The 23,216-nt window shown below is 44.6% G+C and overlaps 1 protein-coding gene across 1 annotated transcript in view; it reads right to left on the reverse strand.

The window, feature by feature from the left end:
- RSRC1 (arginine and serine rich coiled-coil 1) overlaps positions 1-23,216 on the reverse strand; it is a 126,596-nt gene that overhangs the window by 23,115 nt on the left and 80,265 nt on the right. The window contains exon 7 of the mRNA XM_058421942.1: positions 16,397-16,448. Coding sequence (XP_058277925.1) covers positions 16,397-16,448 — 52 coding nt within the window. The remainder of the gene's footprint in view (positions 1-16,396; positions 16,449-23,216) is intronic.

Below are 23,216 nucleotides of genomic sequence, written 5' to 3' on the forward strand. Positions count from 1 at the left end.
CCCCAAACACGCGCTGGAGGAGAAATTCACCCTAAATAGAGTTTAACACCGAGGATTAATTTGCTTCTGTGGCTTCTGACTCACTGCAGGGGCTGCTGTTAAATATTCCAAGGATTTGTTTCCATCCCAGAAACGGCTGTTCATTATCCACCTCGACATCTCCTAACTGAGTCATGTTTCACCTCGGATCTGCTCCCGCAGCCTGCAGCTCAGCTCAGGAAAACGTGGAGCTGGATGTGACTGTTGTCCCCTCGGATATTTAGTCTTGGGGAGGAAATCAGTTCCCGGAATAATTCTGTGATTCCAACAGAAGGGTTTAAATGGCACCTTCCAGGCGAGTTTGCTTAGGGGGAGAGCAGTGGGAATCGTGGAATCAGGAAATCACTAAGGTTGGAAAAGGCCTCTAAGATCATCAAATCCAACTGTTGATCCAGCACTGCCAGGTCCACGACTAACCCCGTCCCCAAGTGCCACATCCACGCTTTCTGAACTCTTCCAGGGATGGAGACTCCACCACTTCCCTGGGCAGCTTGTTCCAAAGCCTGACCACCTTCTCCAGGGAGAAGTTTTTCCTCAGATCTAATCCAGACTTCACCCAGTGCAACCTGAGGCCATTTCCTGCAGCTGATGAGAAAGGAAGAGCTTCCTCTTCCTCAAGGAATGAAGAGCTAGGGAAAGTGAAAGGATGGCCTAAACTACTGAGACAAAAGCAGCAGCAACATCTAGGACAAAAAAAAAATCTAATTATATTTATAAATATGTATCTGAAAATTGATAGAGTAAAGAATGATCTTATTGCTCTATCCTTCAGGAATAATTCCCAGCTCAACTGGGAAACCAAGAAGCGATACCCTGTGAAAAATTTCAATTTGATTCAAATGTATTTGAATTGTTCTCAAGCCAGTATTTGTTCCAGAGTTTGTTCTTTCCCCCTGGCACAACACAGCTGGAGAAAGGAGAAGACAACAGGCAGGGCTGTCAGGGATCTGGCGAGCAGGTGAGATGGGGTTTCATTCAAAAAAACACTCCCTTGCTTAAAATATAACCACTAAGACAAATTATTTAAATGATTTTGGGGGGGGAAAAAAAAAAATGGCACTGCGCCTCAGATACAATTGTCATTGCAGGCTGTAGATTGGCAATGACAGACAGCTTTTCTTTCTGGGGTAAGGGCAGAATTCATCCTGACAGCTTGTCAGCAAACTTGAAAAACTCACTCCCAAAACTTCCCGATTCCAAATGAGCCCTTCTTTCATCTGCCCATTTCCCGACGTCGGGAATCGCCGCGTGAAGCGAAAATGGAGCGGATGACAAACTCACGTGGCCGTGGAAAGGAAGCAATAAAGCACGGAGCACACACAGCTGAGTACAGGCAACAGCCCTGAGAGAAGCCAAAGCGGCCCCCGGCACCTTGGGAGGGCTCCGGGAATTCCCAATAAAAACATCGGGAGTGGAAACGTAAGGAATAAAGCCGTGCGAAGAGGCTTCTGTTTGAGCATGCTCAATCAAGAACGGAGCACAATTAATAATCAAATAGCGGCGCAAGGAAGCGTTTTAGAGGATTTTTTTCAAGAAAGAACGAAATTTCTTCTCTCTGTGTATTTTCCCAGTCTGACCATGATGTTAATAAAAAAACCTTCGTGAAGCAACAAAATACGAAAAAAGATCAAAAAGTATTTTGAAAGTTTTTTTTTAAAAAACCTGTAAGCCCATAAACACCGAGACACAGGTTACAGAAAAAAGAATATTAGCACCAAGGAGCGTTAACTCACAAAGATACTGAACGGGGCACTGGGAAAATCAGGAAAGGACGAGGTGGAGAACTTGGAGGTGGAAAACTGGGTGGAAAACTTGGAGGTGGAAGCGCAGCGAGCTCCCAGGATTTACCGTGCCGGAACTGCGGAATCATGAGACAGGCAGCCAAAAGAACTTGACATCTGGCACCAAAAGGGGGAGTGTGTGTCCAGGAAAGATTTGTGGGGAAGACTTACAGCCGATGCCAGCACACCCTCGATTACAGCCCGGCAGCCTTGGGAGCGCATCCCGGCGGAAAAAAAAGGATGGGAAACTCCACGTTCCCAGCTTGTACCCTTAACTCCCATAATCACTTACTGTACTCAGCCTCGTTAAATACTCCCCCAGGATAAAAGAGGTAAATATATTGCTTAAATATTCAGCGGCTGGCTGTAAAATTTCATTGCAGATTAAGTGATGAAGATGAAGAAATGCTGCTGAAAACAAACAATTTATCTTCACTCGGCGCAGCCGAGCGCTCCTGGAAACCCCGCCAGAGGCTCTGTGGGTTGGAATTCAATAACTGCATTAAAAGAAAACTACACCCCTACTACACACCAGGCTGAACATCCCTGAGTAAACAGTTTGCTGCAGAGGCGCTTAAATAATTCAGGAAGGAATTCGGGGTATCAAACATTTTTCTGAAGCACTGTGTTTCGTAATGCATTTCTTAAATAAACGCTTGTTTTTAAAAGTTCGAGCAGAGCCCATTAGGGCAAGTGGGAAAACAGACAAATCCAAGAGAGAAAACCACCAAGGCACTGATTTCCAGGAGAGGAGTGAAGAAAGATTTGTCATCAGCGAGGAAGTCACCGCCAAGGGCACGGAGCTGATAATATACACATGCATTTCCACCGCTCATCTGCAACCTTGAGAGATTCCAACTGGCTCTCGTAAGTCTGGACAGGATAATTTTCCCTCAGACACTTGTGCATCCATATATTTGTATAAAGCTGTAGCAAAGTAATAAATAAGCAGCCTTATTCAACAGCAGAACTTGCACAAACTTCCTCCAATTAGGTTTCATTTCCAGCCAGTTTTAACTTTGGACAGGAGAGCCCTGCGAGGTTCTTCAAGAGGGCACTTTTCTCATTCTTGGAAGACAGAAATAATTTGAAATATTAACACCTCATTGGGTGTTTATTGGCTTTAACCATGAGGAAAGGGAAATGCACATAACGGTGTGGGACTGGCAGCAGAGCACCAGTTGAGGCTTCATCATCCTTCATACATCAGAAGGAACGTGGTTCTGAACTTGTCTGGGTCTCCTTTATACTGAATTTGTGCTTTTTAATGAAGATGATTGTGTTTATCACACTTTTAATTGCACTGCTCAGTCGCCCAAGCATAGAACCACGGAATGGTTTGGGTTGGAGGGACCTTAAATCCCACCCAGTGCCACCCCTGCTGTGGGCAGGGACACTCCCACTGTCCCAGGATGATCCAAGCCCCATCCAGCCTGGCCTGGGACACTCCCAGGGATGGGGCATCATCAGAAGGTGGCAGGAGATGGAACTGGATGGTCTCTAAGGTCTGATCCAACCCAAACAATTTGGGGATTCTATTAAAAAAATTCTTTAAAACAAACAAAAAAAAAATCACCCCTTTTGTTTCAGACAACTTCCATCATAACCTTTTTGGAAATAACACCCAAAGGTTATTTTTACAATTCGTACGAGACGCTTGCAAACAGGGTGACAGCCATCTCCAAAAATCCACTGAACCGCTTTAATCCCCGTTCTCTGCCGATCCTGGATTGCCGCTCCTTTGAGGAGCCCCGCGATCGATCCTGCCCAGCCCAGGCTGGTTGGAGCGCTCCTGGCCGGAGCTGGCTGAGAAGCACTGCTGGCACAGGTCAGCTCCAGCTCCCCGCGTCCCGGGGCCGCGTTCCGAGCGCTCTCCGGAGCCCTGTCCTGCATCCCCCCCCAGATCGATGCCCTCGCTTCCCCGGGATGATCAATGCCCACGACACGCCGGCTGGAGTCGTTAATTACAGCGCTGCTGGCAGGGAATCATTGACCAGCAGCGCTGGGGAGACTCCGCGGCCCCCCAAAGCAAAGTCGATGGGAGGCGGAGCAGCGGCTCCGGCTGGGAATTGTCCCAGGTCAGCGCCCGTGGACAGCACGGGGAACTCTGCTCTGCTCCCTCTCTCCCCGGCAGCTGTCGTGCTCCGAGCGTGGGTTTGATTACTCTAATTAATATAACATTATCAACAGATCTTCATATTGATCCCTAACCCTCCTTTCTAATGGAAAATTCCGAGCTCAGAGGGAGGGAGTCGAGGCAAGCGGGGTTAATGGTTTTAATCCTACCCCAGCTTTATATTGGATTTCCTAAAAGGGCCATTGATGCCTTACAGCAGCAAACTGATTTTTTTTTTAGTATTTACTAATTAGTATTTTATATTTTGGTATTTTCATTTGTGAACAGTAACATTCACTACTTTGCTACCAGCTGAATCAATTAAAAAAACTACCATGAACACACACATCCATTATTTTCACTGAGACTAACAAAAACATTAAGTTGAAATGAATAATCAAGCTGAGTTTTGATTTTAAACTTAATTTACTAAAAATAAACTAACAGCATCATTAAGGTTGGGAAAGACCTTCAATGCCATCCAGTCCAACTTCCAAGAATTATTTACGTTGCTGTTAAAAGTTTCTTTCTGTAGCAGGTGACTCAAACATTTAAACATGAGTAATTGCAAACAGGATATGCTGTCAAACAACATTTCACGTCCACGAGAAAGAAAAATGAGATGCCACTCCTGAAATCATAATATAAATGACAAGTCTTTTAAATTTTGGGATTTTTTTCCCCTTCGTTTACAGTGCGACAGGGACGCTCCTTATTACCAGGCCCAATTCCACACGGATCAAACCATAAGGGGCTTTCTAATCCCCCAGCTTTGTGCTTTAAAACTCATTTAGCCCCAGCGCAGCCTGTGGCAGGAGTGGGCAGCGCTAACAGGCCCCCGCTCCCCTCATTCATCCCCTATTCCCTCAGGTGTTCTCCCTGCTCGTGCCCAAATGGCAGCGACCTGTTGTGCAGCACATCCCTGAAAAGCCCAGCCGGGATCATTCCCCCGGGACTGGAGCCCTGCCACCGCTCCAAGCTGTTCCTGTGTCTGCCTGGAAAAGCCCTGCCCTGCCAGCCAGGCCAAGGGGGAAGGAAAATGAAGCCGAGTTTAAGGCAGAAAAAGTCAAAGCGGGGTCGTTTAAGGCAACCCCTCACGCGCCAAATACATCAGTGCTGCCGCTGCACGCGTTTGCTGCCTAAAATTCGGGGGAATAAAACTGCAAAATACCAAACGTTGTGCTGTTCTAAGGGAATTCGTGTTGAAGCACACTGATACTGGTAACAAAATCTGACATTTTTAATACACACCAGGCTACACTGAAAGTTCTGCACAACTCTGGCGCTAGCCCCCTAATAATTTTTTAAATATCTGGCGTTTCTGTGCGCACACCTTGGTTTTATCCCCACGCTCACCAAGGGAAGGAGCGGTGCTGCTCCGCTATTCCTGCGGCGGCAGCCAAAGCCCTGATCCCGAGGGATGGGATGATTATAAACCCCGACCCAGGACACCCACAGGATGGTCAAAGCAATAAAATTAATGGCATTTGTCACCCTGGGCAGCAGCAGCGCCCAGGGAGGGAAGGGCACATCCAAAACCAGCTCCTGAGGAAACACCCGAGCTCGGGATCCAGCCCACACAACTCCAAGCATTTTTCCACTTTCTTCCTCCACCCTCCCAAGTTTAATAAACAACAAACGCATCATTTTTTTTTAACACTTTAACCAGCGAGAGCAGTGATTCATAACTCTGCCATAATTAAAATTTTATGGCAAATACACACAGCCATCAGTCATCCAGGCAGGAACGTCCGAAAAAAGTGGGATTTCAATTTATAAGCCCGTGCAGGATTGTATGAGCTACACTGTATAAAAGCACATTTCTAGGGAGTTATTGAACTGGGGAAAGCAAAAGTTGGTTGGGTTTATTTTTTTAAAATCAAATACAGAGGAGGTTATGAATTTGTTGGCGCATCAGTACAGTGACTGATGGTTAAAAAGGGAAGGAAATATTATCCTGTGTCTTCTTCCAGAGCTGCACTAACGAAGTTTGGTGGTGTCCCTGGCGCTCCCTAATACCACAAACACAGATTTCCAGAAACTATTACAAATTCCCGAAAAAAGGGGGAGAGAAATCCACATCAGTGCCAGGGGATAAAAGGGGTAAAAATCAGTGAAACTGGTAAATTGTGAGATATCCCACGCACAGAAATATTTTAATATAAAATAAGATAAAATGGGTTCGTTCCATTACAATTAATTTTATCACAGCAACTATATGGAATTATCCAAATTAATGAAAATAATGGAATTGGTGGTCTGGTATAGACACACATTCAGGGATTTCCAAAATTTGTACTTGTCTCTCCTGTAGATCCATCCTGGATCCAGATGTAAAACGAAGCACGCTTTAAAACATGGATCAGGATGATTTCACTCATTTCTTACACAGCTGGTTTTAGGACATAGTAGAGCATAAATAAATGTCTGCAGATCAGTTTCACAAGCTGCCATTTTTGCTTAGAAATACAAGAAACCCCAAAAACCTTTCAGCAGCTGTTTCTCATACCTGTCCTTTAAAGGACTTTTTCCTAAATCCCATAAACATTCCACATCACCTGGGAAATCCCTTCTGCTGGCACACACCCAGCTATTAAAGCAGCTGTGTCCTACAGTGCTTCCATGGATTTACAGGAAATATCTATTTTTAAGGCATAGCTGACATCCCATTCCACCCTGAGGCCAGATGATAGGAACTCTCTGTAAGAATACTTAGGGATTCCCAACACTCTTTGTTGCTATAACACTGTCAACGTTTGAGATTTTTTTTTAATCCACTTTTAAGATGAGAAAAATATCGTGGGACGTGCAGGGAAAAAGTTGGATTCAGTTTTCCAGTGAAAACAATGAATGTGGCAATGCTGGGTTAAGAGCTGGGCTTGATGATCTTGGAGGTTTTTAGGTATTTTCCAACCTTGATGATCCCATGATATAATTTTTACTTGGAGAAAAGAATCAGTTTGAATTTTCACACTAAAATAAAAAAAAAAGGAAAAAAAAAATCAAAAAGGAAAGAATAAAAGCTAAACATGAGGCTCGGAGCTTCCACAAACTGTCCTCACAGGTCTCCCCAGTCCATTAAAGGAGGTAATTGAATCAGTTTGCGTTTTCTCAGTAAAATCTCATTCAGAGAAATTTTATTGCCAGCCATCTAAATAGTAAATACTTATTATCCTCTCCAAATGAGGTTTTGCTTGCCAAGGGCAAAGCCAGGGCCGTGACTGCCGAGCTCTGTCAGAGGCAGCAGAAGTTAAAAAGGTTATCAAGGACACCGTTCATGTCACGGGAGGGCCCCGGCAGGGCCGCCAGGGCTCCCTAATTGGGGACTTTATTCCGAGGCTCAGGCCCCGCTAATGGGATGCTGCTTTAGGGTTTCTCTCCGGTGGCAGCCCCACACCATCACCTGCACTAGGAGAACGTGGATATTTATCTGCTGGCCTGGTTTATCAGGAGGCTGAGCCTTGGAATCAAACGTCGATAATGGCCAGCGCCAACGGGGACTGACATGGGGGACTGCCACGCTGAGAAAGGGCACAAAAAACTTGGGAGAAGGATGGAAAATAAGCTTTTAAAAGTCAGTCATACTGCAGGGAAACCTGGGAATGGTAGAGGCCAAAAGGTAATGCTGAGGTTGATTAAAAAATGCATTTCTAACTAGACTGGCACAGCCCGCCCCAGCCCTGGAGGAGCCCGAGGCGCACCCTGCTCCATGGAAGGTGTCCCTGGCCCATGGAAGGGGATGGAATGAGATGGGCTTCAAGGTCTTTTCCAACCCAAACCAGTCTGGAATTCCATTCCATGTACTCTTCCACAACTTACTTCCTTTCCCCCCCTTAGATTTAGCCACCCTTCAGACCAGAAAATCCAGACACGAATCCAGTGCTGCTGCAAGTTAGGAACGTACAGGAGGCAAACCCAGAGCTGCAGAGACTGGGAATCCCAGAAAGGTTGGGTTGGAAGGCACCTTAGAGCCCATCCAGTCCCACCCATTGCCATCCCAGGCCATCCAGTCCTTTCCCACTGTCCCAGGTTGCTCCAAGCCCTGACCCACGGAACCACAATCTCCTCTTGCTCCAAGAGGCTCATCACCATAAAACCATTCACATTTCTCAGAGAAAACTCTCCAAGGGCTTAAGATCAGCAGCACAAAATGCTCAAACCCTTTAAGAAACTCCTGTGATTAAATAGTTTTAGTGGGTATTTTAAGAACATAAGGAGATACACGCTGGCTTAAACAAAGCAGCTCAGGAATCTTCAACAATAAATCACAGTGCAGCCACAGAGAAGAGAAACAGAACTGGAATTAAAGGGAGGATCTCCTATAAAGGCGCCTAATTTGATTTTTCACATAAACTGTGTTTTGAAACATTTCTTTTCTCCTTGCTGGGGTGATCGATACGAGAGACTGGCAAAGGACACCAGTTTCCATTACTGCTGCCTTTTACTAACGATGATGTTCTGCCCTTCCCAATGGATTCTTTTCTGGGCTTGTGGCAGCAGGGCTCAAATCTCCCAATGCAGATTTAATTCAGTGTGAACTCGCCTTGCGCTTCACATTCGGAGCAGAGGTAAAACTTACTACTACAGAAGTTTGACATCTGCTTCTCAAGAGCGTTATTTCAGCAGAAAACATTGTATAAAATCCTTCCCAAGTCACTAAAGTTACCCAACACCCCCATGAAAATACTTTAGAAAACACAGATGTTAAACATTCATAGAATAAAGGTGTGCAAACAACAAAAAGAAAATAAAAGAAAATGTTCTTATCAGTCTCTTCGGTCTGAGCAATGTTTCACTCATAAAAATACATTTGGGATCTTGTTTCTATCAACCTTTGTGACCCCCTACATTTGCAAAAACCTAAGTATGAGAACTCCCCTTAAACCACCCAAAAATCCTTGCCAAAGATAGGCAGCAGCCTTGTAAAAAGCCCACCAGGACTGAAAAAAACCCTCACCAAGCACCCTCTGCTCCACGCTAAGATTTATTCGACCGACACCTCATAATCATATCTAAATCTAATGGGACACAAACGCATTTCATCACAGATGAAAATCTTCAGCGACCGCTCAAATGAAAATCAAGGAATTATTACAATCCCGCGGTTTGGCTTGCAGCAGGCATTAATCAGAAATCATAATAAATCCACACGGCACATTCAGCCAGCACATTAGTCAGGCAGTTTTGCATGATAACGACGTTGACTAATGGGCTCCGAGTTGGAAGGGTCAATCACAAACTCATCAAATGCTTCATTTAATTTCTTAATTTGGACAAACACGATTTGTTTATGGGAAAGATATCAGGTGTTCTTGAATGAATAATGGCTGTGTGAACCAAAGTCCATTAATCAGCGCTTGATTACAAATGACTCGGAGATTGTTTGTTCTAATTTCATTCATTTGGGGCAACAAAGAGAACACGAGCGAGCGAAAGCGCTCAGGCCAAAATGGCACACTTAGTTCTCCGTGTTTAATAAGTTGTGATAAATGGGCTTTCAATAACTAAAACAAGGGGGTTATTACCCATATTAAATACTGCCCCTGAAAAAAAATTAATCTATGGGAGCTACAAGGAGATGGTGCAGGCACGGAACAAGGTGCTGATGACTGCTCAACTGGTGTGCTGGCATTCCAGGTTTTCCTGAAAGGATGGATGGGAGAAGCGCAAAACCTGCAGGGATTTGTTTCCACTCACTGTGAAATGCTTTAAGAAAATGCTGAAATTATTTGGGTTGGGAGGGACTCTAAAGCTCAGCCAGTGCCACCCCTGCCATGGCAGGGACACCTCCCGCTGTCCTAGGGGCTCCAAGTCCCAGTGTCCAACCTGGCCTTGGGCACTGCCAGGGATCCAGGGGCACCACAGCTGCTCTGGGCAGCCTGGGCTTCCCTACCCTCACCAGGAATTTATCCAATTAATTAATTTAATCTAATTTAATCATAGGTTCCTTTCAGCAACGTGATTCCAGCACACTTCCCACGTGGAAATTAGAGAAGCCCCAAACACCAGAACACCAACGTGAGCCCAACCAGCCAGAGCAGCTGGGACGGTTTAAAACCTTTGTCTGGGCATTCAGGCTATAAAATTCACCACTGGAAATTTATATCCAGTGGATAAAAAACACTCTCCCCACTTTCACTTGTAGAAAATCTAAACATCCGAAGACGTACAAGGGAAACAGAAACAAAGCTCCTGGACACCCAATTCCTGGGAATGCCTGGATGACCGGAGCCCACAGAGGGGCAGCTGGACACACAGGAGGCTGTGACAGATCATGTAAAACACGAGAACTAAATATTTCCCCATCAATATTAAGAAATAACATTTCCCAAAAGGCTTGCTAAAAACAACGAGCCCCAGGACCACATATGGTTTGCACAGCCAAACCAGTGGATAATTAAATTACAGCAAAGTTGCTAAATATGAATTGATATAAAACTTCAGCTAACTGAAAAATTGTCTTTGACTGCAGATCAATAGCAGGCCTGAAAGATTCATCTGCACATAATTAGCACAGAGATTTGCATCAAAATCCTGGATCCCATATGCTGCAATATTACCGAACCCATTAGGCACCATGTAAGCCTGAGATGCTTTTGGTGCCACAAAAAAATTTAAAAAAAAAAGAGACCTTGGATAAAAATCTAACAAAAATTAGAAATTCTAAAAGCTTTAGAATGATTTCTGAAGGCAATAAATGTTCATTAACTAATAAGTTCCTCTAAATTCTACTTACAGCTCTGATTTATATTTTGGCATCCCTATATCTCCTCATTGGCTTTTTACGCTAAAAACAATTTGATATTCTACAAAATGCTTCAAGCAATTTTTTTTTAGTCCCCTCGTAAGAACCTAAAAGAGGTCCCTGAAGTGAACAGCTTTTAGACACCAACAGAATGATATTGCAAAAGTGAATTATTTAATTTCAAACACATTTCTTCTCTACCTACATTCAATTAAAATCCTGCATTTTTTCAGCAATCCTGCAAATTAATTTAAATTAATGATTAATTAATTACTATTATCCCAATGTTTACTTTGCTCACCAATGCCACAAACCAGCTGCACTCCAGAGACCACATATTTTGTAAAGACAACACCCTTAGTATGTTAAAAAGCAATTAATTGGAGTAATGACTCTTTTTTTCTACAGTTGTCACTTTGTGGGCAGAAATTCTTGGTTTTTTTTAGAACTCTAATGAGATTATGAAGCTTTGCCAGTGCTCGGGGCCAAGGAATGGCCAAAGAAAATGTCTCTGTCCAGCTTGGCTGTGAAGCTCATTGGTGTGGAGCACCCAGGTGAGCTCAAATACTTCCTGAATTTTCTGAAATTCAGTCTTAAAACACCTGAAATTCCCACCAAACGCATAATATAAAAAGTAGCTACTTCCTCTAATGTACACCTCCTTGATTTTGAAACTAAGTGTTTAATTCTTCCATGCTCAGAACTTTTCCAAGAGTTCCTTCTCCTGATGCCGTCACTGAAATGGGTTTGACACCAAAACCTGCTGAGTAGGAATCAGCAGTTGACCTAAAAACTAGGTTCATTAACTCCATAATTAGATATATTTCCTAAATTAGCCGGTGCTCAAGAACAGGATAAACCTCCCCTATGGAGCCTGGAGAGGAGAAGCTCCAGGAAGAAGCTCAGAGACAATTCCAGAGCCTGAAGGGCTCCAGGAGAGCTGGGGAGGGACTGGGGACAAGGGCTGGAGGGACAGCACACAGGGAATGGCTTCACATGGCCAGAGGGCAGGGCTGGATGGGAGATTGGAAAGGAATTCCTGGGCTGGAATTCCCAGATTTGCTGTGGCTGCCCCTGGATCCCAAGGTCAGGTTGGACACTGGGGCCTGGAGCAGCCTGGGGCAGTGGGAGGTGTCCCTGTCATGGCTGGGTGGGATGAGACGGGATTTAAGGGTCCCTTCCAACCCAAGCCAGTCTGGGATTCCGGAATCTTAGATGACCCTAGAGCAGGACACGAAGAGAAAGCGTTTGAGCAATCACTGCCGAGGCTCTTCCCAAGTGTAATTCAGTTTATTTTCCTTTGACACGGGGGAACAGAACAAACTTCCCAGGCTGCTGAAGACTCACTAGGGATGAGAATTCCTCTCCTTGCTGGGGGTTCAGGAAATGCTCCACAAAACACCCTCAAACCCTCTGTGGCACCTCCATCCACGTTTGTCACAAAGAGGAGAATGTGATTCAAGAAGACCCCTTTGCTCTCCAAATAGAGATTTTTATATAAATAGGAGTAAAATTCAATTATCTGAAGTGTCAATGCCACTTTTCAAACAAACATTTGAAATGGATGAAGATTAGAACTTTATATTAAACCAAACCTATTTAGCAGCTAAACTCACCTTTTTTTCCCAATATTCAGAACTTTTAAGCTTGTTAAAAGATAAAATTCTTGCAAGTTCTGGGGCAAGAATTATTTTTAAAGCCTGCTTTAAATTTCCACAGAACGAGTAAAATATTTTAAGTATATTTCACCCTTTGTGCATATATAACAGCACCTTATCCACCCTTCTAAAATTCATTGCATAATTAGAAATTCAAATTAAAGCCAGCGAGTTCTCAGTGGAAAGAACACGAATAAGAAAACTGAAAGAAAACCGTCATCAAAACGAGAAATCCATAAACATTCGATTAAATTTGGCAGTTGAAAAGAAGCCCCGATGAAAGGAAATTTTTCATACTTGTTGCCACCTGCCCGCCCGACTGCTTTGCATAGCTAGAAAGAGCAACAAACAGAGGCCAACCTATTTAACTAAACAGTTTTTATTAAAGTGAAAGAAAAGCAAGAATCTATAAAGTAGCAAGTGATCCTATTAGTTCCACCAGACTAAAATCATACAGTCTACGTATGTGGTCCTTTCAGCCACATCTGTTAGGAGCCGTTTTGATACCCAAAAGCAGAGAATATTTGCCCATATTTATCAGGCTCTGAGTGCAAATCAGCCTTTTTCTCCTCAGTAACTCCTGGTAGAACAGGTAGATTTTAAAAAATAAGCAGAGTCAAGAATTATAAAACATTTGTATTTACCTACAGCTAAGGCCGAAGCACTCATTGTAACCCCATGTTTTTTCTCTTGAGGAATATGTAAAATGCAATAAAAGGTGCAGGGGACAAAATTAAATCTGATAGCAAAATTCAAAGATAATGAGTTAAATGTCCAATATCCAGAACTGGATCTGACAAATGGTAAATGTTTGGGGTTTGCACTCCCCCCGTTTTTATCACCTCACATTAGTGCCTCGGTCCTGAAGTTTCCTTTAAATAAACTCCGGCGAATTCTTTGCACAAAACGCCCCATTCTTGACCGCTCTTTCAGCCAGAGATTGAAATGCAGATCCCAAAAACAGATCAGTCACTTATTTCAACTCTAGACCTTTGAAAATCCAGATCAATTGCCTTTTGTCATCGTCTTTATATGGAGAGCAAAGAAATTCTGCTTAGCACCATGGAAAAGCTCTCGGAGCCCTTTGGAAGAGGCGGCGGGTATCGACAGTTGAAACATCCGCGTGCCGTTTCACGGGAATCTATCGACATTTTGGGGAATATTCATCCATATTTAATCTTTATGAGAAAGCACAGGTGCCGTACAATTTACAGCACGCATATTAAGCAGCTTTCAGGTTCTGAGGTTTCGCCCCGAGCCTGGGATTTAAGGTTTGAAACAGCGCAAAAAAAAAAACTTCTCCCTCAAATCGGCGCCGGGAGCCACGTTCAACGCAAACCCCCGGCTCGGATCTTCTTCTCGTCCCTCGGTAATGAAGTCTGGGAAAGAAATCACAGACACCCAAGTGGTTTGGCAACTGTAAGTGACAGAAGCTGAGCTAAATCCTCTGTTTACACTGGGATTATCCGGGTGGATTGTGCGGCGCTCCCGGAGCCGGCGCTGGTCAGGGGACGCTGCTCCCCGTCCGCCCGTGGGGCAGCGGCACAAAGCCCCGGCCTGGTAGGAAGTGACCCAGAAGGAGATGCCGAGCAAGGATTTACACAAAGCCAGTCTGCCTCAGAAAAACTCCATATGACCATTAACTGGCCGGCAGGGCCTGCCAGGAGGCCTAATTACAGCCCCTACAGAGCCCGCTAACAAAAGCTGGAGAGCTTTAGCCCAGGATGATCTGCTTATACTGACTTGAGAGAGTCCATATAGAGCCACGAAAAGAAAGAGCTTTAGCCTGGAAAACCCTCCCAAGGGACAAAGCATTGTCGCTCAGTCTGGAAGGCCCACATGGACATACTTCAGATGGGCTTAAACATCCCACCCCTCTCCAAATTAACATTCAACTATTGCCTGCTTAACATCTGCTCGGGCACGGCGACTTGGGGGAGGTTGTCACAGGAGCCTAAAAGGGCTCCCAGGCACCTCAAAATTAAGAAATATAATTCAATAAATGGTGCAAATGTGAATTTATAGCTGGGACCAACACCTTCTGAGGGAGGAAGGGTTTTATAAATCAAAACTCAGTTTTCTCGAGAACTGAAGCGTTTCAGTACCTCCCAACATTGCACTGCTTAGTGAGAACGAAATATTGACGTTAATCTACACTTGAAAAAATTAACAGTCAGCATGAATGTAGGACTTGGAGAAAAACCTTCTCAGCACTGTATTACCTAAATATAAAAATGACCATCTACCCTCCCTCCCCACAGACACAGGTGAATAGTTTTTATTTCACCTGCTCTCGTAATGAGAGACCAGAGTCCACAATTCCCAACTCCAAATACACCAGGAAAAAAAAAAAAATCTCAATAATAAGAGCCTGTTTTACTACTTGCCGATTTCTGCCTTTCAGAGAAAGCAGTTTACTATTTCCTAAAATATTATCTAGGTTAAATTCTAAAAGCAGATTTTCTCAAGATCCTAAGTATCTCCACGAAGGAAATTTGGATAGGGAAATACAGACAAGGAATTCCGGAGAAGCTGTGGCTGCCCCTGGATCCCTGGGAATGCCAGGTTGGATGGGGCTTGGAGCAGGTTGGGATAATGAAAGTGTCCCTTGCCATGGCTGGGGTGGCACTGGATGGGCTTTGAGGCCCCTTCCAGCCCAAACCATTCCCAGATTCCACGATGTCAGCAGGGATGAACCGGGAAGGGCCTGTCCCCAGTGTCCCTACAACCCCTGCTGGTGATTTGGAGCCCCAGTTTGTTTGTGCAAACCACGGAGGAGCAGCGTGTCTGTAACCACCGGATCCATGGATAATCCATGGGAGCACAGCCCCGGCTCTTATTGCAGCAACCCTCTGAAGTGCACAGGTGTTCCAGGGGCTCATTCCCGAGGTTGGGGTGGAGCCCGTGCAGAGCCCTGTGAACACCAACAACAGCTCCACTCACCGCTACCAAAGCACAGAGTTAATTCCAATTATACCCAAATACAGCATCACCACAACACCAACGAACCTGCTGATCCCCAAAAGTTGCTGGGTAATGGCTCAGCACAATTTTAAGACTAAAATGTGCTGATTTTGCAAGGTGCAAACACAAAAATATATTGAAACAACATTTCTCAACATTTCCAACCCCTTCGCACAGCAATTAAACAAAAATGAAATGTAATTGACTGAGTGCAGGACTTGGGGAAGAAGGTGGGGGATGATCTCATAAATGCCTGGATGACCAAGACTTAAATAAAGCCAGGAAGGAATTTCATTCTGTATTTTGGATTGTAAGAGACACAAGATATTAAATCTCTTCTCCTCCTTATGAACAACTTGCAGCTTCAATCTAAGATCCAGCCCTTCAACGGAGGATATTTAAATTTAACAATGTCATAGACCTTTGATAAGCTTTGGAAAATTTTGGAGCCCAGGTCATGATGATATACAACCCCCAGTTATCTTTTGTACATCTCCCAGGTGTGAAATTAAAAAATGAGACGTGATCGATGGCAGCAGAATACACAAATTGTGCTTCTGAGGTCAGGGCTGGTCACATCCATTTCATAATTACATGCTTCAAAGATTTATTAAAAGTTCTGGAGAACAAGGAATGTATTAGAAGAGAGACAATGCAAAAAGGCTGGATAGATTTGGGGAAACAATAAAAGTACATCAGCAATGTGAGGAGATTCCTCAAAACAGAGGGTTTCCAAAAGGGGAATAATAATAATAATAATAATATATATTTGTATTGATTTAGAATTAATGCTAAAAATAAGAAAATTGCAAAAAATAAACAAAACCATATTTTTGAGAGCACAGAATAAAGTCTCAGTAGCAGCAGGAGCCAGAGGATAAACAGGAGGTTTTAGTGTAATAAAAATGGCTTATTTTTATTTCCTTAAAGGGCTTTACTAAGTGCCAACGATGATGCAAACCAATTTAATCTCAACCTGAAATTTAAGTGAGCTACAGAGAACGGGGCCAGCATCTGCCAAACACAAAGGGGGTAAAATCCCACCTGATAGCACAAAAATGAAGTTCATTGCTGAAGATTCTCGTTTACTCACCAGCTGCCTCCAGAACCAGCTGCAGCCTGGCTTTGGCCTGTTCAGCAGGAGTCTGCAAGAGAGGATGGATCAGCTCGCACCTGGTTGGACACTGGACACTCCAGGGCCAATATTCCCACCCTCAGACAGCTCCTGCCTCCGCACCAGCCAGAGGAACCTCCAGACTGGGATCATACTAAAAGAAAAATTATCAAGGAAACGCTCAGAAGTGACCCAAACCGCCATCCCCACGAGGCGGCTGTGGCTCCGTGACCGACCGACCGACCGACGCCCGGCTCCCCTCCCGGCCCCAAATCCTGCCCCGCTCCACGCAAACACACAGCTCCACAGAACACCCCCCCCAGACTGGGTTTAACGTGATTAACATGGCGAGTTTTCCACACTTTTCCTCTTCTCTGGGGCGATTTTCCCCTCTCCTGAAGGCGTTGCTGCACATCTGTCGGCTGGAGGAGCGCACCGCTGGCTGTGGCCCCGCTATGCTGATGAGCGCAGCGATGTTGCGCCGTGTCCAATGAGTTTGCCATCCCTCTGAACGTGGAGCCACCCAGACGCTGCCACAGTCAAATTGATGCACAAACCCTATTTGTCACGCGGTTCAGAAGTTGGTTATTTCTGGAAGCGTCGGAGAAGTTTGGGAGCTTTCTGCTCTGCACTGGAAACAAAACCTGACTGGGATTCTCGGTGGCAGTTTTGCAGCTTAGTAAACTCATTCTCAAGATCCTGAATATCCGCAAGGGGGAATTTTAAATAGGAAAATAAAGGCAAGAGCAGCTGTGGCTGCCCCTGGATCCCTGAAGTGTCCAAGGCCAGGTTGGGTATTGGGGCTTGGAACACTCTGGGACAGTGGAAGCTGTCCCTGCCCACAGCAAGGGATGGGATGAGCTTTAAGATCCCTTCCAACGCAAACCCTGCCATGATGCCATGATTTAACTAGGCAGAGCTCTTTGCCATGAATGTCCCACCTGGTGATGCTCTGCACGGCCTCACCACCCTCATCTGCACCCATGAGGAGAGGCTGACAATGACAGAGCAATTCCACCTCTACTCCAAGGAATGTGCAGACTGCTCCTTCCAACAGGAGAGACGCTGCATTAAAATTCAGTTTAAATGAAGATCCAGATTTGGGTTGTACAGAGAACTATTCTTTTTAGTTCAGATTTTGCTGTTTGCATAAACCCAGAATTACTGGGCAGATTTTATTACTATAGCTGCAATATGGATCCTACCACCAGACCTGACCACTAATCCTGGTGGCAGCAAGAAAAATCATAAAATTTATCATAAATTATCTTCCCATTTCTCCTTCTTGCCATGAACTAATCATTGCAATCTGTTCTGGCACCTTAAGTAAGCCACAGGAGGAAAGGAAAGAGAGGAAGGGAAAGATCTGCATTTTATCCAGAACCAACTTGCCCAGATTCAGTTTCAGAGATGCTTTACTTGGCTTTGTGGTTTCTCCATTCCATGACAACTGTAAATTAAATAAACGAATCCTGGTGGGGGTTGAGTTTGGCAAAATTTTGCAGGACAAGCCGAAGATTGAGAAATATTTGGTGTCAGACACCACCCGTGCTGACGTCTGCACTGTGAACAGCCCAAGTTCTTCGTGCCCCTCATGCATCAGGTGGGCTCCGGCATACCAAATACAATTTCCCATTCCTACAGCAGTTACCCAGTGTCACCTTGGTTTTTCTGAGTTTTTCAACGCCTTTTGATTGTTCATAAAAATGGAGTCAGACTTTTTAGCTACTGCACAATATTAGGAGCAGTTTCTACCTTTTTCCCACATATGTAACATAAACAAATCCTTTGTTTTCCATTCTCTGTCCTTTGTTTGCATATTTCTAACCTGAAAATAATTGTAACTGACAGCTGGCTTGGCCATTGGGCTGGGAGGTGAAAACTCCAGAAACCAATCCACAGCCAGACCCACAAATGTATAAAAAGTAAGAAATAAACAGGCAGAGGCTCTCCGCCTTGGGCTTTCGGCCTTGGCTCTCTCGGAGGAACCTTCTGCCCTGCGAAAATCTTCTTGACTCCGTGTGATTGATTTGTGTATCCCAGTCACAACCCAGTTCAGATATTTAACAAAAAACCCCCTGGATTCCCAAACCCCTGGATCCCTTCTGCTGGCCACACAACCCCGCTGGTTAGCACCACTGACTGGAGAAAGATGTTCCACTGGCAGTTGGAGGATGCCCGTGTCCAGCACCACCACGCCCACGAGAATTCCATGAAAGAGCCAACGCCGAGCCAGGCTCCAGAGGAGGAGAAGGGAAGCACCAGCAGCTGTACAAAACGTCACCCCCAGCACTGAACATGGCGTTCCACAGCTGCTCTGAGGAGCTCCAACGCCTCTTCCCACTCCTCCGTGGAGTTATGGGATGTGTCTTGGTGGTGTGAGGGAGGGAATACTCAAATCCCTCTTTTACTCAGCAGTATCCCAGTGGGAGCAGCCCAGGCAGTTGCTCTGGAGCATCTTTCCCCTCTGCCCTGGCCCCAGGTGCTAATTACTCCACGGGCATCGTTCACCCGCCGGAGGACTGCACAGCCACCTTCTCACCAATCAATAAGCCCTAACCAAGGAGTGAAAGAAGGATTTCTGAAATAAAGGTGACTGCCTTGGCCCCAGAAAAACATCTCTCCAACTGGTGGATGAGGCCAGGGAGGGGAAAAAAAGGACAGGGAGGATTTCAGCTGAAAGCCACAATTAGAGCCTCAAAAAAGCCGGGAGCAATGTGTGAGAACAAGCAGCTACCCGAGGTCAGTATTGATTTAGGGGACCATTAAGTGGAAAAATTCAGCAAGACCCTCAGGAAACTTCAAAATGGTGAAATGATTGGTGGAGGAAACGACACAGAGTGATGTTGAGCAAAAAAACCCCTTTTTACTTTCCTTATGGTCTTAAGCATAATGCAGAAGGAAAAGAATTCAAAGAGAGTAAAAAGAAAAATAAATACTTTTAGTGCCAGCTGAAGGAGCGCACTAACTGTAAGTTTAGGAGAGGAATTCCCTAAAATTCCTTAACAAGCACTCTGTGAAATGACCTGAGGTCATCCCCAGCAATGAATTTTACATGTGTCCAAAAAGTGCCTGGTGAGACCCTGGAATCCCAGCTCAGAAAAGGACGGAATTCCATAGGACACCATCAACCAGAGACACCCCAGTGATTAATAGCAGCTTTTAATATTTCAAGCAAAAATTGGATTAGATCACTCAATTTTTAATGGCAGCTGATTTATGAAGATGTGGCACATCCTTAACTTGTGCTTCTTTGCAGTTCATCCACTGCATTCCATCACTACCCCTGTCACAAATAGTTATTTTAATAAAGCTACACTAAACCAGCCTCACAACTTTAAATTTTGTGTCAAAATCCCCACACAGGTTGCTTGTCACTCACAGCTCCAGGAAACAAGAGCTGAGTGCGATGGGCAGCTCCAGAAACCAGGAGAGCCATGGTTGGCTTTCCAAATATTCCATTTCAAGGGAGATCCAGCTTCTCAATTAATTAACAGCGTAGAACAAACACTTGAATTCAGCTTTAGAATGCATTTTTAAAATTATTCCTGCTATTTGGGGTGAACGGTAAACGTTCTTGACAGAGGAAACAATATTAAAGTGAAAACCTGAGAATGCTGAGGAAAAAAAAAAAAGAGAAACCTGAAGTTTATAAACAGAGTAAACTTTCTGCTGGAATCAGCCACTGGGAATATTGTGGAGCAGAGCATGTGGCCCTCAGCAGCACTGGAAAACTTCTATCCCAGGATTCCAGCAGTTCATGACGCTGCAGCATTCTGAGTTGGAATGTTGCCTTCCCGAATTTTTATCATTATGAATTTCATATGGAAAATGTCTGGTGCGTGCTAAAACTGGACAGGTTCGCTCCTCCTGCTCATCCCTGACACTGCTGGGGTAAAATTCACCTGGGACTTCTCTGTCTTAAAACAGCTGGATAAAAGCCCAATGAACTTCTGGTGATGGTGACCAATTTGGGGCTTTTTTTACACAAACCTCTTCTCTGCATTTGATAATGACAAACCCAGCCCTCAACATTCCCAGGAAAACCTCCCGGCTGAAACTACAATTCCATTTCGACTTGCAGAGAGGATGTGGGATACCAAACTAGTTTCATGAAAATAATCAAACTCCTCTCATTTAAAAACAGATGAAAAATGGAAATGGAAAGTGAGCAGCGGTTGGATCTTCTCATGTCATTTCCTAGGGCTCAAATTCCTCTGGATGCAAGTGTAGGTGGCAAAATCCCAGTTTAAAGGCAAAATCCAAACAATACCCAAGGAGCCAGTAAATAAACGCTAATTAAGTAACTCCACATCAGAGCACAAATCCATCCTCCTGCTTTCACTCCAGCCTCTCATCCCTTTCCTGGGGACATTTATCCGACCTTTCCCAATGTCTGATGAGCCCAAAGAAAGGTTAAGGAGAATAAAAAGAAAAAGAGCAAACAAAACACATATTCCCCAGTTGTCTGAGGAGGTGGCTACCCAAAAACTACTGGGAATAATTCCAAAGCGGGTCAGAAACCTAGAGTAAATGTTTGGAATGAACTCCAGGAAAAAGAAAAGCCAGCAAGGCGAGAGCGCAACAGAAATTCCCAAGTGGAAGTACAGGAGAGGTTTCCCCAGTGGAATGAGGCCTAAGAGAGGAGGTGGGTGGTCGGGATGAAGGGAATTGTTGAGCAGGGATAAATCCAGGGGTTCTGGCAATACAGGGATGGAGTTCACGCGGAGGAAGGAGCAAAAGGAAAACAAACCCCATTCGGGGATTGCCTCAGTGGTGACTTCCCTGGAGAAAGAGCCACACCACAGCAGCCACTCTTCGCACACACACGGAAACACCGCGGAAAGACCAGCCGGTGATGCCATGGGCGTGCCAAAGGCTGGGATCCCAGGCCTGGGTAAGACAGGGAAACCAGTAACCAAGGCACTGACCAACCAATTCCCACTTCTGCCCGAAGTGGGCAGATTCCTTCTGCCCGAAGGAATCCCCGCTTGCTGCCTGCTCCCTTGGAACTGGAATGGTGCTCCAGCTGCAGTGGGGATGTGGGAATGACAACATCGCATCCCATTTATACAAAACTCCAGGTTTTTGGGATACAGGAGATTGACCAGCTGGAGTGGTCACAGCAGCTCAGCGTGGGATAAATGCAATTCCCACTGGGAGAACTTCCCTGCCTCACTGCATTCCCAAAAACCAGCAGCAACCCAGGAAAAGCCCAGTTTGGGGCTGTGGGCAGCAAGAAGGAGAGCTCAAGTGTCAGTGATGGGAAGAGCCAAGGAAGAAATCAAACAGAGGGGATACACCTAAAGCCACATTTGAATTTATCCCAGAAGTCAGGAGCCTGCCTCCACCTGGAACATTATCCATCCAACTTCCAGCAAATCCCAGCAGGAGAGAGCGACAAAGGAGCCTAAGCCCAGCCAGGTTTTAAACGGAGTTTGGTCAAATTATGAGAAGATTGTGGGACAGGTTTAACACAGGAATGCTGGATGCCTTTCCTGCCATTCACTCCTCTCTGGGTGATTAAAAAAAGTAATTACCAAAGAATCTGAAAATACTTAATTTGTATAAGAAGACACTTCACAGGAGAATAAAATACTAAAATAAAAATAAAACCAAAGGAGGTTGTGAACTTGCAGTTGTCATCTCTTCCTTATGTAAGTCCTTGAGGGTGGCAAATTCCAGATTGACAAAGGAACGGTTTTCACATTAAAAACATAAAAATAAAATCCCAGAGAAGAATCCCTAATCTGAATTAATAGCACAGAAATGTAATAAGCACATCTGACACTGTTTGAATTAAACCCCTGCATTTTCAGACATAAATCAGCCGAAAAGATTGGATGGGAAAATTATATTTATGTCTGAGTTTTTCCTCTGATACAATTAATCAACAACAACACTCAAGAACAGGCTATGGCAGGAGTGTCCTGACTGGATCCACATCCATCTGCTCCCCAAAAAATCATCTTATATTTATCAAAGTGAATTATAAGTGGAGAAAAATCATGTAAAACAGGAATAATGTCAATTTCTCTCCATGGAATGCACAGATGCTTGGTACTTCCACAGAAATAAAGAAGTCAGCATCAGGGATGGACTAATTAGGAAAGGGAAATAATTAACAAAAAAAAAAAAAAAAAAAAATTGGCAGAAAAAACCAGATTTTAATTTATGTAAAGGCCACAGAAAATATGACCGTTGATGAAGAGAAGAGTCCAGCTTCATTAGACACCAACACCAGAGTGAAGGGAAAACCTGGCTGTGGAACGTGGTTCCTCCAGCCAGAGCCTGGAAAAAACACCTGAACCTTGACAGAAAGGATGGAAAACTTTCCCAGAGTTCTCCTCCTCCAAGATTCCCAATTTATCAAAGCTGGGAAGGAGAGAGACAACAACGATAAAGCCCAATCCTGAAATCCTTTAATTCCAGTGAGGAATTAAATTAGGCAGAACTATAAAATCCCAGCTCTAAACAACTGGATGGAAATTCAGTGGTTGGAAACATGGAAAACCCAAATGGAAAAATGGGAAGGCCAAATTTCCTGCCAAGACACCAAAGGATATTCAGACTCCAAGCTTTCCATCCGACGGAATCTTCACACAAATCTGGGATCAAACACCTTAAACAGTCCCCAAACATCAGCAGCACTCTGAGCTGAGGATTCCCCAAATCCTCTCCCCCTCCTCTCATCCAGGACACAAACTTCCACCAAAACACTTGGATTTGTTAACTTTAATTGTGGATTTTTCATTCCACTCCGCTTTACCAGGAGCCACTTCCCGAGGCAAAGGAGGGT

Source organism: Hirundo rustica, chromosome 10 (genome assembly GCF_015227805.2).
Source record: "Hirundo rustica isolate bHirRus1 chromosome 10, bHirRus1.pri.v3, whole genome shotgun sequence".
In the NCBI taxonomy this organism is placed as follows: Eukaryota; Metazoa; Chordata; class Aves; order Passeriformes; family Hirundinidae; genus Hirundo; species Hirundo rustica.